Here is a 15181-nt window from a genome sequence, read left to right on the forward strand (position 1 = left end):
AAGCTGCTTAGAAAATAGTGTGGACAAACAGACAGGCAGAGAGTGTGATATGGTGGCTATAGGTCCAGGACTTAGTTACTATTTAAATGGTCCTGCATCAGAAATAAAGGGTCTCAGACCTCAGACATGCACTAGTTAATGCTAATTAAACCTCTGCAAGGGAATAGACTGACAGTTTATTTACAGTAAATACATATCTATTTACCTGTTCATATGCCTATTGTATGTGCTATGCTGGTATCTATCCTCATCTAATATATATCATTATCAAGTTTAAATACATATACCTACAACAATCTGAGATTAACTATTGAACAATGAAGTAATTTAAAAGACTTTGAACCATTTATATAAGTAGTAACCAAGGTATTTTATCAAAGTCGAAACACAAAAGAAAAAAAAATGCTGCCTTATACCACTGGGTAAACAGCAGGCAGAGACAATCAGGTAAGACATTTTAATATATAAGTTACTCTACTACTACTGAATATGAAACATTTATTCCCTGATAATAGTAAAAAATTGTCTGGTAAGACTTAAGTCCTTCCATGATGTTAATAATTAGACATGAGGAGCCCACCTGGTTCTTTGTTTTTTCCTTTCAACGGCAATAACTCCTCTAACAAGGGTTCCTCTAACAACTTTAACCAAATTAAGACTTCTGAAGGCTTTATCATAAAGATCCTTTCATCATTTGAAAGTTCCTTTAATTTTATCTACTATAGTTTTTTAAGAAATTGGCTAAAAAATGCCCAAAAAATCTGATTTTTCCCCATTCTAGGACAGTAACTCAACCATGGAGACATTTTACAACTTTCACCCAATCCATACTTTTGTAGGAAAAATTGCCAAAAAAAAAAACCCCTGCCTGTCAAAGGTAATAACTATAACAAGAGGCTCTCAGGAGCCTGAAATGCAAACCTGGTTAAATTTTTGTCTTTCAAGAGCAACAACTCAACAATTAAAAGAAGGCTTCAATTTACACTCAAAGAAGATTTTGGTAGGACTTGTTATAAGGATCATATTATCAATTAAAAGTTTCTTTCTATCTATTAAAGTTTTCAAGATATTGGTTGAAAACTGCTAAAAACTAAAAATTTTTCGGCTTTTAAGAGCAATTACTATTAAAAGAAGTTATCTGACAACTTGGATCTCTACACACTTTGGAAGGGCTTATTATAAAGATCATTTCAGCAATTGAAAGTTTCTTCTATCTATCATAGTTTTCAAGATATTGGCTGAAAACTATAAACAAGAGGCTCCCAGGAGCCTGAATCGCTCAAAGGCAATAAATTAAACAAGAAGTTGTCCAACAATTTTGACTCAAGAAGTCTTTGGTAGGACTACACAAGATCTTTTTAACAATTGAAAGTTTCTTTTAATCTATCATAGTTTTCAAGATATTGACTGAAAATAACTTAAAAAAAAGGAATTTTTTCCCCTTTCAATGGCAATAACTCTTACAAGGTATCTGAAGACTTTTGTAGTCCTAATAATATGGATCATTTCAGCTAATGAAAGAATTTGGATAAACCTAATGGTTTTGGAGATATCTGTGAAAAACTTCTGTCTGACCCCTATAATCTATTTTTAGTAATGGTAGCCATGTTTTTTCTCGACGAATAGAAAATTCCCACATCAGTTCTATGCAGGATACCCCAAGGAACATTCATACCATATTTGGTTCTAATTAGTCATGTAGTTTCAGAGGAGAAGAGTTTTATATATTTGTTAATGACGACGACGGATGCCTTTGGCAAAGTGAGCTAAAAAACATTTTTCACCTTTCAAGGGCAATAACTCTAACAAGAAGACATATGCAACTTTGACCAAAGCAGACATTTTTTAGTCTTATAAAGAAGATCTTTTTGGCAATTAATACAATTTGGTTGAACCTAACAGTTTTGGAGAAATATGCAAAAAACTTCTGTCTGACCCCTATATTCAATTTTTAGTAACAGCAGCCATGTTTTTTGACAGATCAAAAATCCCCACATCAGTTCTATGCAGAGCACTCTAAGGAACATTCATACCAAGTTTGGTCAAGTAGTTTCAGTGGAAAAGATTTTTAAAAGAAATAACATAACAAAACAAAAATTTGACCACAGATAGATCACATCATGCTGAACAATTTTAATGTTAATGTTTAATGCTAAACCTATCGGTTTTGGAGACATATGCAAAAAACTTCTATTTGACCCCTTTGTTATATTTTTAGTAACAGCCGCTATGTTTTTTTAGCAGATCATAAACCCCCACATCAGTTCTATGCAGAATACACTAAAGAACGTTCACACAAAGTTTGGTTCTAATTGGTTCAGTAGTTTCAGAGGAGATGAGTTTTGAATAATTGTTAATGATTGCGGACTACAATGAAGAACACCAAGTGATGGCAATAGCTCACATGGCCTTTGGCCAGGTGACCTAAAAAGAAGTCATCTGACAATTTCAACCCAATTTGCACTTTAATAGATCTTACCGTAAGGATCATTTTATCAATTGAAAAATGATCGTTTTCAAGATATTGGCCAAAATTGCAATATTGTCATATTTTGCATTTCATGGGCAATAATCTAACAAGGAGTCATCCAACAATTTTGACTCATTGGAACATAAGGATCATTTCATCTATTAAAAGTTTTTTTATAAGGATGGTAAGTTTGGTAATAATCCAAAGAGTGGTTTCAGAGGATAAGATTTTAATGAAAAGTTAATGGCCGACAACAGACAATGATTTATGCCAAATGCTGACAAACGCTGACAAAAGCTCACTTGGCCTTTTAGGCCAGGTAAACTAAAAACACTAGAATTCAAGATTCAGTATGGTTTCATCTTAATTTACAAGTAAGCTGGATAAAGATTCTTTATCTACATTCCAATCAACTTTAAATGTAAAAGTAAAATTAAATGCACATTATTCTAAGCATGGAACACAAGTATTGGCAACATCAAAAAGTCAGATGTGAATAAAACTTTTTCAAATCAATATCTTTTTTTTTACAAATTATTTATATACAATAGTAAAGAAGGTCTAAAGAGCAAGTCAATAACTTAGATTGACATACATACTAATACAAATATCTTATGATGAGTTAACATTTTCTAGTAGGTTATATTCATTATCTTTCTATTTTAGTGATCAAAGGTTCATTACTCCTCACAACCTTCTACAATGGCATCACAGACACCTGCAAAGTGTCAATTCTGTGAAGATTCCAAAGATTTACACTGTGAATGTATAAACTGTGACTTATATCTCTGCCAAGGTTGTTCAACAAGAATTCATTCTAAAAATAAATCATCCCAAACACACAAAATCATCAACCTGAAGGATTATGGGAGTGAAGAAACTGCTGAATCACATCGTCAGGTTGTCCTTGATCACATGACTTGCAGTGTACATGAAGGTCAGAAATGTATTTCATACTGCAGTAAATGTGACTTAGCTATATGTTTCACATGCTCAAGAGAGACACATAAAGATCATTCACTGCAGGACTTATACAAAATATATAGGGAGAACATTTCAAAAATGAAAGACTTTCAAAAAACAATCAATAATAACCTACCATTTCTTCAGGCTGAAAAATCTGAACTGCAACAAATGCTCTTGAACACAAAGAAAGATTACAATGAAATCATCGACAAAATTAAAGCTCAAGAAAAATTATTGAAGGATGCAGTGACAAAATATGTACAAGATTTGCTCCAGAAACTTGACTCAATTTACAAACCTACTGAGGTCAAAATACAGAATGAACTCTCCAACATCCAAAAAAGTGAAGATGAACTGAAAGAAAAAAAAGGTGAATTGAGTAAAGTTCTATTATCCTGGAAATCTCCTGATGTCTTCAAAGAAAGCAAATTCTTAAAAGCAGAGTTACCAAAGATGAATGAAAGTACTCTTACTCCACAGAAAGCTGAGTTTATAACTGGTAAAATAGAAGATTTAGACATAGGAAGAGTTTTTGGGGAGTTATATATAATTGATGCCTTACAACTGCTTAATACTTTTGATACAAATTTGGTGACTGTTTCCTGTATACAGCATGTTGATGACAATATTAAACTTACTGGAAGCTACACAAATAATAAACCTGAAAATTGACAGGATGACCGTAATAAAGGAAGAAGATATCAAGGTATTTGCCAGGATGGACAATAAAGATGTTCTTATATCATCAGATGATACTAAACTTAGACTATATACAACAGAAGGAACAATCAAATCATACAAAGATTTCTCTCCATTAGAGACAGGAGCCGTACATGTCAATTATCATAAAGAAATTATGGTAGGACTGACCGAATCAGGATCTATTGATATTAAACCAAACAGCATCAGAAAAGTTGTTGTCCTGAATCAGACTGGGAAGATAATCACTACATATGAAAATGACAGAGACAATCACAGACTATTTACATGGCCATGGAGAATTACAACCGGTAATGACAATATCTATATTACTGACCTACTGCACCATAATTATGAGGGTAGGATGGTGGTGGTAGATTATAGGGGTCAGGTCAAATGGATCTATACAGGTAGGGCTAAACAGACATCTGGTAATGATAAGTTTTACCCCCGAGATATGACAGTAACTACCAGTGGTTTGATTCTTATTAATGACTGTGACAACTATTGTTTACATGTATTAAATCAGACAGGGGGTTTGGTCTACTGTCATCAGATCAGTGATTTAGGTATAAAGCTTCCACTCAGTCTATCCTTTGATGTTGGTGGGTTTCTGTGGCTTGGTTGTTCTACATTTGCAAATGAGCAAAGAGCAAATATATACAAAAGAAATTTGATTGAAAAGCATGCTGTCTTTCTATATAATTATAATATTTCTATTTAGTCCCATGAAACAGGAGGCTGAACATTGAAGCTCTGTCCCAAATAAATAGCTGATGCATTGAAAAATCTTTGTGGACAGGTAATTGATCCTTTATAACCAGTGTGTGCATATAAATAACATTGACTGACAGGAACAGACAGATAAATAGAAATAGCAAACATTATGACCTTAGACTTAGTACATGTATTACAGAGCATTTTAGAATAATATCATTATCCATATGCTTTTACTTGAGCTTTACAGTTAAATTTTATGAAATCAATAATAATCCTAATTCGTGCATATCTACAAAACTATTAATGTTTATATTTCCTATAAAACTTCATAAAAAGTAAAGCGATTTTTCAGTACTTACACTTACAAGATACATGGACAGATGATAGGACAGACTTTGTTTAAGAAGGATTGAAAATAGATATTTTAATTTTTTTTTTAAATTTATGTGCTAAAGTAGGTACAGTAAAAATAGGATCTATTGATTTGTAGAATAGAGAACATTCACATAGTCATGTTCAAATCAACATACATGGTGTAAATAGATTTTCCCTGCAGTTCAATGTAATTATGAATAGATCAGTGTAATTTTATAATCACATTTATTTTATATACAGTCTTTTTATACCCTACCCATTCCTTATTTTATCATGTGTTTATTGCAGGTAGAACAATGTCAGCAAGATGTTCTTCCTTTGTTCATTTCACTTTTAATGTATTCTCTTTAACTGCTGGACGAATTTTTAAGAAACTTGAAATGAATGATTAAACAGTCTCTGTTCACCTCAGTCTAATTCAAATTAATCCCTTTGATTTTTATTTAATTTACAAAAAGAAAAAAAATTAAAAATGCAAAAATTAAAAAAATAATAGAAGTCTATATTAAAGCAGTGTATACAGATATATTTTTAACTCTCAGTAAAGATTGAAGCTCAGTCAGAACTCTTTAAAAATCTAAACTCACTAGGGAAAAAGAACAAACCCTACTTCATTAATGACAATAGAAAGGCATTTACAAAACAAGAGGATCGCTCACCTTGTTTAATTTTTGTCTTTTAATGGCAATTAATTTAACAAGACCTAGTCTATCAACTTTGATTCAAGAAGATTTTGGTAGGACTTATAATAAGAATCATATCAGCAGATATGATTGTTCCAAATGTTAAAAGTTTTAAATAGCACTTCACATAAGAATTATGCAAAATGTGATTCATGATTGGAAAGCCTAAATATTTTTATTTTTGATATTTTGTTTAAAATGTCACAGTAAACAGATAGTAACATGTGGTTTTTCATAAATCCCTTGTTCATGGGAGATAAAAATTATATAGAATGTACAGTATAATTCAAGATTAAAGGAGATAACTCTATAATGACACTAAAATTCAATTGAAACTATTGGATTTTCCATATGGATTATCTCCTAAGAGCAGACAGATTGGAATGAATAATTATACATTTCATTATGAAGACCTATAAAGCAACTTAATAATAAAAATATGTAGCCTTTTTTTTTTAGGTGTATCATATTTTACAGAATTTGCAGGATTCTTATAAAGACTTCTACTTAATATAATTAACCATGCAGATGAAGGAGGAGATGTGTAATGAACCCTGTTAACAGATCCAAAACATCTTTGTTTTGTGGGTAATTTAAAAACTGAATATCACCAAAAAATATCAAAGTATAAATAATAGGACAATTCAAATACATGTACATCAAAATCCAAATACATGACATAAATGTGAAAACAGAAACAATATACATAAAACTGAAGATGAGAAAAGTAAGACATCACACAAAAAACTAAAGCAAGAGCAATATGACCTTCACAAATAATACTGTAAACAGTAAACATATTGATTTTCACGGTTGCTAGTTATTGCGGATTCTGTCAAGTATTTGCTGGTATCAATTTTCATGGGTTCAAAAAAATGATTAGCATTGAATAATCCAAAATTAATTTGGCGGGTACTAACTTTTGCAATTTTCTGTCCCGTGAAAATAGCAAAAATTAATACGTTAACAGTATGTGAGTGATATTAAGTGCCCTGGAAGGGTGATATATCCTGCTCTGCCAGCAGCACCCACCACATTGCAAGTGAATTAAATACATGTACAGTAATGGTCTGATACACTCTGTAAAGGCAAAGATACAAATAGGTCACACCAATAGCAATGGAGCAACTCCATGTGCAATTCACACCTTGGAGACATTAGTTTTAAAAAGTTTCATGATGTAAATAATATAAAAATAACTTCCCCACTCGCCAGCCAGCTTGACTAACATTGACCATACTATAACCAGATTTTCACATGTAAAAAATCAGCCGAAAATCACCCAGAATAGATAAAAAAATCACCTTAATACAATGGACAATTCAACCCTTAATACGTTGAACGGTATATCTTGAACATTAATAAATCATGCAAAAACCAACAACCCACTACCAAAGAAGTAATTATCTTATGGTATATGAAGGCAATTTCATATTCACTTTTATGGTTGGTTGAAACGTATTTTAAATTAGGCTGACAGGAAAAGTTTCTGTGGACAGTGGGGTCTCCCAAAACAGTACTTTTAATGACCCCATGTAATTTTTACTGGAACAACCTTAACATAATATCATGAACTTCAAGATATTTAATGGAAATGAAATGTATCTCTACACATCCTTAATGCCCTTACATGATGACAGTATCTTTTAAAGCACACATTGGACAAAATGCATTTGCACCGTTATAAGTCATATGAACTACCTTACCTGAAGTATCGTAATAATGGGTAAATGGAAAGTACTCCATTATAAAATATTGTTGTAACATGGGGGAGTCAGGAAAATTAAAAAAAAATGATGTCAGAGAGTTTGAGAAATGGGTATGATACATGTTCAGTGATATGTACTGATTGCAGGAATCTTTGTAAAGTGAAAAAATCCATAAATCCATATTACCCAAGGTCAGAAGTTTATCACCTGAAATTTCCAGCTGTTCTTGGACAATATGCCTCTTGGACATTTTCCCTATACATGTATGTCTGCTTCAATATTCATCAATTTTATCAATACAACCTACCTCCAGGTCTTTAATTAACCATTGCTGGCTGAAATCAGTTCCTTTACTGGACAAAAACACAAGACACTGGATAAAACTGGCTTCAAACAGCTCTGTGGTATAAAATGTCTCTCCTAACTTTTTCAAATTGTTGCTAAGGACTTTTAAACTAAGTGACAAAACCCAAACAGCTTCAACAGAAATATCTTCATCAGTCTTGATCTTTGCTGCAATGTTTTGAACAGTCTTAGTAAAAACGCTGAAATGATCTGTATCCCAAACTTCAGTCACCATGCTTAGACAGTCTATATATTTGTCATTTATCTAAAAAAAAAATAAACCACTCATTAGGGTTATACAATAGGAAGTACATCTTAAAAACAATATACTTAACAACTTCTGTTGTTTCATGTATTACAAAACACTACACATACAGAGGGAAATTTGTTCTTTATTGACTGATTGATTGATTGTTGTTTAACACCCAAGCAGAAATATTTCAAGTATATCCAGGTGATGAACATGAAATGGATGATAAAATGAACATGAAATGATGAAATGAAAAATGGGATGGGACACAAGGATAATAAGGTTGACGAGTTTCCATTGCCACTGGAAATTGGGAGAATATTGTTCAATTTGCATTGATGATTTCATTTCGATAGTGAGTTTTTGGATTAACATATTACAGTCACATGAAAGTAGCATAATTCAAATTAACAAAATGAATTACAGGCACAGTATCTAGAGAGTTCAAATCAGACATCTTTTAAGTGTGAAAGCTTCGATAATAATATTTCCCATTCCAATTTTCATTTATAATACATAGTGTGTGCATATTTAATGTGAATAGAATGTGTGTTACATGTGAACTTGATGAAGAGAATAGAATGTGTTACATATTTACATAGTTAAGCTGGAAAGAATTTTTTAAGAAAAATGTTTCAGTATTTACAGTATGGCGTTTCCTGGTTTTAATGTCTATAACTAGTGTCTGGTATTTGTCAGGAAAATGTTTGAGTACTACTCCTGTCTGCTCAGATCCCAGGTTAACAAAATGGACCAATGTTCCTATAGTTAAAACCTGTAAGGAGAAATTACATGTAATGGCAAAATATTTAAAACATTCTACATGTTACTCACAGTCAGAGCTATCAGAAGTTATAACATGAGAAAATGCAAGTGAAGATTTTTTTCCACTGTCATAATGTGGTCTAATCATTGAAAAAAGTTCTATGCTAAAATATTAACATTATTTCCTCAACCTCTGAAAGGTCATACTATTTTTCATCAGCGTATGGTACACTAAATTTGACATCAATTCAATATCAAGTGAGATAACAGACCTGGCAAAACCATTTTTAAACCTGTCGGATATTTGGTACGGCAACCTAACAAAATGTGCTTGCCTGAACAATTATCTGCCAGACCGAAAAAAAAAAACCAATTCAAATTTACCTTGATTCGGATGCCACCTTTTAACCGAAAGTTCTGGTTGAGACATGTTTAATAAAAAAAAAACGTACCAGACATCTTGTCCGAAAATCACGCAAATTTTACCGGATCAGCAGCTAAAAGTACCAGCCATGTCCGACGAATTTCGCAATGACTGAGATAATAGCAAATAATGAACGAAGTTAAGATTGATAAGTGAATACATATGTTACTTTAAAGATTTTTAAATGTCTATTTTATCAATTGTTACATAAGAAGGGGATAACTCCATTTTATTTGAAGATTTGTAAATACCAATCATAAAATATCAAAGTCAAATACATCTTTGTCACTACTTGTCTGGAATAGTTCTTCATGTAGTAGATGTTTACAACTTTACAAAAATTATCATTGTTTATCCAAAACCAACCTCTGGAAATCCTGCCATTACAAACAGGGCAAATATAGACTGGAGATCTGGTTTATCTGTCATAGAAAGGACACAGTCGGTCAAGTGCTGATGTATGACCATCTTCCAATCTGATGATATGTATAGACTTTGAAGTATCCTAGCCACAGAACAGGCCCACTCTAGTCCCCATCTACAAAGATATCAAGTGAAAAATTGTTAGAACTTATCGTAAGAGTAATCAAGGGAACCAAGATTATAGCGGTAATCAAAAGAATGTAATCCAGGGACAAAGACCAGACATGGAAAACAGACATACACAACAAAGAACATAAAGAAAAACACGTCCACCACACTGGACAAATATGTTGTCCATTAAAAATTCCAGCATTTTGTAAACATCTTCCTCTGCATATTAGGAAGATGATTTGGAATTATTTCTCACAAAGTATGAGGAATCTCTACCAAGAACTACATATTTGTATCAAGGTGTACCATCTTTTTTGGAAAAACAACGATGCATAATGTTTTTAAGTCAGGATTTTAACTGAGTATGGGGAATAGAAGTATACAGTGTTGAAAAATCATAGGTTTCAATGCTATTATATTCAGACAATAGTCTTGAACTGATTGTCTCCAAAAGATCTTTCAAATTTTTTAGGATCCACATTGAATTAATACCACTACGGGAGTAACAAGTATCGTTGTAGGACTGTAGACCCTCTTTGACAGTTGTGAGCATAGAATTTAAAAGTTTTGAAAGAGGTTTGGTGGTACATTTTGCAGATCCAGCTATGAAACGTTGTTTGTATGGATTCTTGAGGAGTTTAGGAATCCAGTACATAGACGGTAAATCACAATCATCGTCCTTGGTAGAGAGACCACAAGAGGATAGCACAGATTTATGGTTTTCCACAATCTCTTCTTTGGAGAGTATGGTAGCAGTATAGGTCTTATCACTGCTATTATTTTCTACGTCTACCTCTGATAATAAACATTGGATGTAAAAGGTTTTGCAAGAACAGTCAGGTGGTTTAGCCTTGAAGTCCTCAATCTCGAGGTTCTGCAATAGCCTTTTATAATTGAAAATTTTGGATGCAATGGGTGAAGTATAGGAATATGAAATAAATTGTAATTTTAGAATGTATTGTAATTTTTGAGTAAGTGAATCACTGAATGTATTTCCAGTGGTTACTGTACATAACCATGGATTGATTTACAAGTAACAAATGAAATAAAATATCACTTCCTCCGAAGTATAATATTATTATAGTAACAGGAGGACTGAATTTATACATGACCAACTAAAAATGAATGGCATCCCCATGCTATAGGATGAGTGACCTTTGACATAAGACCATGAAAACTGATAGGGTTCTTTCTAAGTTTGGTTAAAAATCACATTTTAGAGTTACATAAGGGTGTTACAGACAGACAAACGGACAGTAACATTCCTTGTGTGACAGCAAACATTACTGTGGTATTTTTAAATAATTTTAAAAATTAAATGTCACCCCTCCCCTCCCCACCCACTGATATTCATGAAAAATGCTTTGAGAACCCAGAATCTATGAACAAGACCTTCATACAATGGAATCCGTATAACAAAGTACATGTATTGTATAAGGCAACATTACAAAAATAAGACAATCTTACTTTTCTAGACAGTTAGCACCAAATGAGAAGAGATATTTGATAGATTTCTGTCCCTCTACTTCACTGGTCCAATCCTTACTGATTACTGCTTCATCTGATACCTTCAAAAATCAAAATACTAGATTAAAATCTGTAAAATTAGTCAAGCATTCATTTTTTTTACTGGTTATTTTTGTTGTCTTTAAAAATAGCAACTTCTGGTCAAATTACAGCAGAACAGAAACTCTGTATACAAATTTACACAGAAATCTTACGAGTATACGTCTAGTACAATATACTAACACTAACTTTCTCATTTGCAGATTGAAGAATTCTTTATTAAATGAATAATCATTGTATATCTTACATTGTCAATGGCAAAAACCTATTCTATAAAAGTATACATCAATTTGGACAGACAACCACTAATACATTACCTTAGGTGAAGATTTCTTCAGTAAAGGACCTAGTAAACCCATTGCTAGATGTTGAGTGTTCACCTCATGTCCACTTTCTCCCCTAAAAACATTAAAAATACAGGAAAAAGTTAGGGCATAAAATGAAATCACTTTAAATATATAACTAATGTTATTTTCTTGGATTGATATTTTTCATGATTAAAATAAATGAAAGTTTTTATATCCATTTGTTTGACCGCAAAGTTGCCAGAGAATCAATATTTTAATAAGTCCAAGCAATGGAAATAGTTGTGTACTGAAATAATTTTTAGACATCACAAAATATCCTGGATTTTATTAAAAGATGAAAAATTTCACACTACAGAATGGACTGTAACTAAATAGGTCATTTTAGAAACTCTATTAGATTTCGGGGTTGATATTGTTCCTGTATTGTTATGATGTAATTTACCAGTACACTGCAACAGAGCAACATAGTATACAAGGAGAGGAACTGAATTTCTGAATTAGTACATTGTCTATCATACTTACTTGGCAATCTTAAATAGGAGCTGTATGAACTCAACAGTTGAGAAGTTAAAGGTCACTCCTGTTAGAGAACTCTACAAACAAAAATAATGAACTATGTAAAACAATCAGCCTTTTTATGAAAAAATGCAATATGAGGGCTGGAAAAGAGGGAATGATCAATAAAAATTAAATAAATTTAAGGTCACTTTAGTTAGACAACTTCATAAAATAAAATTCATTCTAGTGAGTGGGCATGCACAATTAAAGTTCATAACACAAAAAACATTTCATTCTTTAATTTAGATTTTTTTGCACCTCTGTAATATTCTAAGGGATATACATGTACATGCAAAATAAATAAGACAAAGTAGAAAAAAAAAGTTAAACTAATAGTTTCAGAATGCAATATATATATAAGATACATTTATTTATTTTATATGAAAAACATAATGATGATCACAACCAACTCATCAACAAAAACAAAAGATTTAAAGCCAATATTATGAAAGTAAAACAATTGAAAGTTTAATTTGATAGTCTTTGTGTTTTGCATATAAGAACTGAACAAAAATCTGATCTTTTAAAGAGGCACTTTACTCTTTTATATACCTTAGTGTCCTGTGGGATCATTGCTCCAAGAAGTCCCATAACTCTCTCCTGAGAATGTATAGCAAAGGCCTCTTCTTGTCTCTGTCCTAGCGATCTTCCTTCCTGTAATACATCCTTACTGCCATCTGTAAAACATACAAACTAATAGCAAATAACCCATGTCTTGATATGAACTAAAACACAAACTGAAAACTTTTAAATAAGACAGATGTGCAAGTTGAAAATCAATATGCTCTAAATTCTGTTAGCAGTAAAAATTTAAGATAAAAGGACACAATTTTGACTGAATACATTTACACAAAAAATGGAACACTTTTGACAAAAAGTATTTCAAGCACCAAATATTTCCCAAATGTCCCATTGTTTAAGACATGTTTTACCTATTTCAGTCTCTAAATAACATAAGAAATCAAAGGAGCCATTCAGAAAGAGTTTTGCTTCCGAGATGCAAACTTGTAAAACCCTGAAGTTAAATAAACTACGTTGCATGCAACCAAAAAATGTTATGAGTGCATCTACCTTACTTTCCTACCAAGTTTCATCAAAATCCATAGAGTGGCTGCGGAGTTTGAGTTGTAATAAGAAAAAAATTCAATTATCTCCCTTTGCATGGATCAAAATATCAAAAAAAGTATGCATGATGCCTAGCCTTTACATATCATTTCATCCAAACATTGGTTCCTGTAAAAGTCTGTAAATCTATAGTTAGAAAAAGAAAGGATAAATTAATGAAATAAAGGGCAAGTAAAAAATTGTATGCCATGAAACAATGTGTTAAGGCACATCCTAAAAGATGATTATTTACCTTCTGCATCATCTGGTACTTGTTGTAGACAGTGAGTAACAGCATCTATACACTGACTCTGTAACTGTGCTGCCAGTTTGATGTAATCAGGGTCAGGATAATGATTATTATTGTGGATTATGTCCCCTGTTGCTAAGGCTTGGACAGTAAATAGCAACCATACATGCTGATGGATGTACGCCTGGATCATGGAATCAGAGCTCTGTGAAGTTTTCACTGTAATATGATATGACAATAAAATGTTTGTTGCTAAAATCAGTCTCTAAAATTGATCTACACCAAGTCAAAGCAATGCCACAATGAGGCTAAAACGCACAAAATTGAGTTAAACTTGACTATGTATGGTGTTCTTCACTCACAATAAGTGAAAAGCAAATTCACAAAAACATAAATTTGTGATACAGGTAACCAAAAAATAAATTTTCATTAATTTCAATCAAGTTCTTCCAGAATTTTGCATTTCTTTTCAAGTTAAAATCAAACCTGGCTAAAAATATGCAAATTTGATTTAGATTTTCTATTCTAAGCTATTTATATATATCAAGAAAATCAAACTCACATTTTATTAAAGGATACTTTGTTACATCATGTTCAGCATTATGTCTGTAAAAAATAATAAAAGAAATTATAGGTAGGAATACCATAGGAAAACTTGATGTTACTACATATCATATTAAACTGAATTACAAATGAAAAGTCCACTCCAGCAAACATTACAACCTAAAGTCCACTCCAGCAAACATAATAACCAAAAGTCCACTCCAGCAAACATTATAACCTAAGTCCACTCCAGCAAACATTATAACCTAAAGTCCACTCCAGCAAACATTATAACCTAAAGTCCACTCCAGCAAACATAATAACCAAAAGTCCACTCCAGCAAACATTATAACCTAAAGTCCACTCCAGCAAACATTATAACCTAAAGTCCACTCCAGCAAACATTATAACCTAAGTCCACTCCAGCAAACATTATAACCATAAGTCCACTCCAGCAAACATTATAACCTAAGTCCACTCCAGCAAACATTATAACCTAAAGTCCACTCCAGCAAACATTATAACCTAAAGTCCACTCCAGCAAACATAATAACCAAAAGTCCACTCCAGCAAACATTATAACCTAAGTCCACTCCAGCAAACATTATAACCATAAGTCCACTCCAGCAAACATTATAACCTAAGTCCACTCCAGCAAACATTATAACCTAAAGTCCACTCCAGCAAACATTATAACCTAAAGTCCACTCCAGCAAACATAATAACCAAAAGTCCACTCCAGCAAACATTATAACCTAAGTCCACTCCAGCAAACATTATAACCTAAAGTCCACTCCAGCAAACATTATAACCATAAGTCCACTCCAGCAAACATTATAACCTAAGTCCACTCCAGCAAACATTATAACCTAAAGTCCACTCCAGCAAACATTATAACCTAAAGTCCACTCC

The 15181-nt window shown here is 32.3% G+C and overlaps 1 protein-coding gene and 1 pseudogene across 3 annotated transcripts in view; one reads left to right on the forward strand and one right to left on the reverse strand.

Moving 5' to 3' along the window:
• Positions 1 to 15181, reverse strand: part of LOC148620239 (zinc finger ZZ-type and EF-hand domain-containing protein 1-like) — a 78277-nt gene that overhangs the window by 15909 nt on the left and 47187 nt on the right. For both annotated transcript variants that reach the window (XM_088580955.1, XM_088580956.1), the window contains 9 exons: positions 14289 to 14332; positions 13730 to 13945; positions 12925 to 13049; positions 12337 to 12407; positions 11824 to 11905; positions 11408 to 11508; positions 9773 to 9944; positions 8864 to 8992; positions 7930 to 8232 (listed from right to left, as the gene is read on the reverse strand). In XM_088580955.1, coding sequence (XP_088437081.1) covers positions 7930 to 8232; positions 8864 to 8992; positions 9773 to 9944; positions 11408 to 11508; positions 11824 to 11905; positions 12337 to 12407; positions 12925 to 13049; positions 13730 to 13945; positions 14289 to 14332 — 1243 coding nt within the window. The remainder of the gene's footprint in view (positions 1 to 7929; positions 8233 to 8863; positions 8993 to 9772; positions 9945 to 11407; positions 11509 to 11823; positions 11906 to 12336; positions 12408 to 12924; positions 13050 to 13729; positions 13946 to 14288; positions 14333 to 15181) is intronic.
• On the forward strand, positions 312 to 6351 carry LOC148620240 (uncharacterized; annotated as a pseudogene). The gene is made up of 2 exons (XR_015921751.1): positions 312 to 447; positions 3137 to 6351. The product of XR_015921751.1 is annotated as an uncharacterized LOC148620240 (transcript).

Source organism: Perna viridis, chromosome 4 (genome assembly GCF_037379345.1).
Source record: "Perna viridis isolate PV_CMFRI_1.1 ecotype Kerala chromosome 4, ASM3737934v1, whole genome shotgun sequence".
In the NCBI taxonomy this organism is placed as follows: domain Eukaryota; kingdom Metazoa; phylum Mollusca; class Bivalvia; order Mytilida; family Mytilidae; genus Perna; species Perna viridis.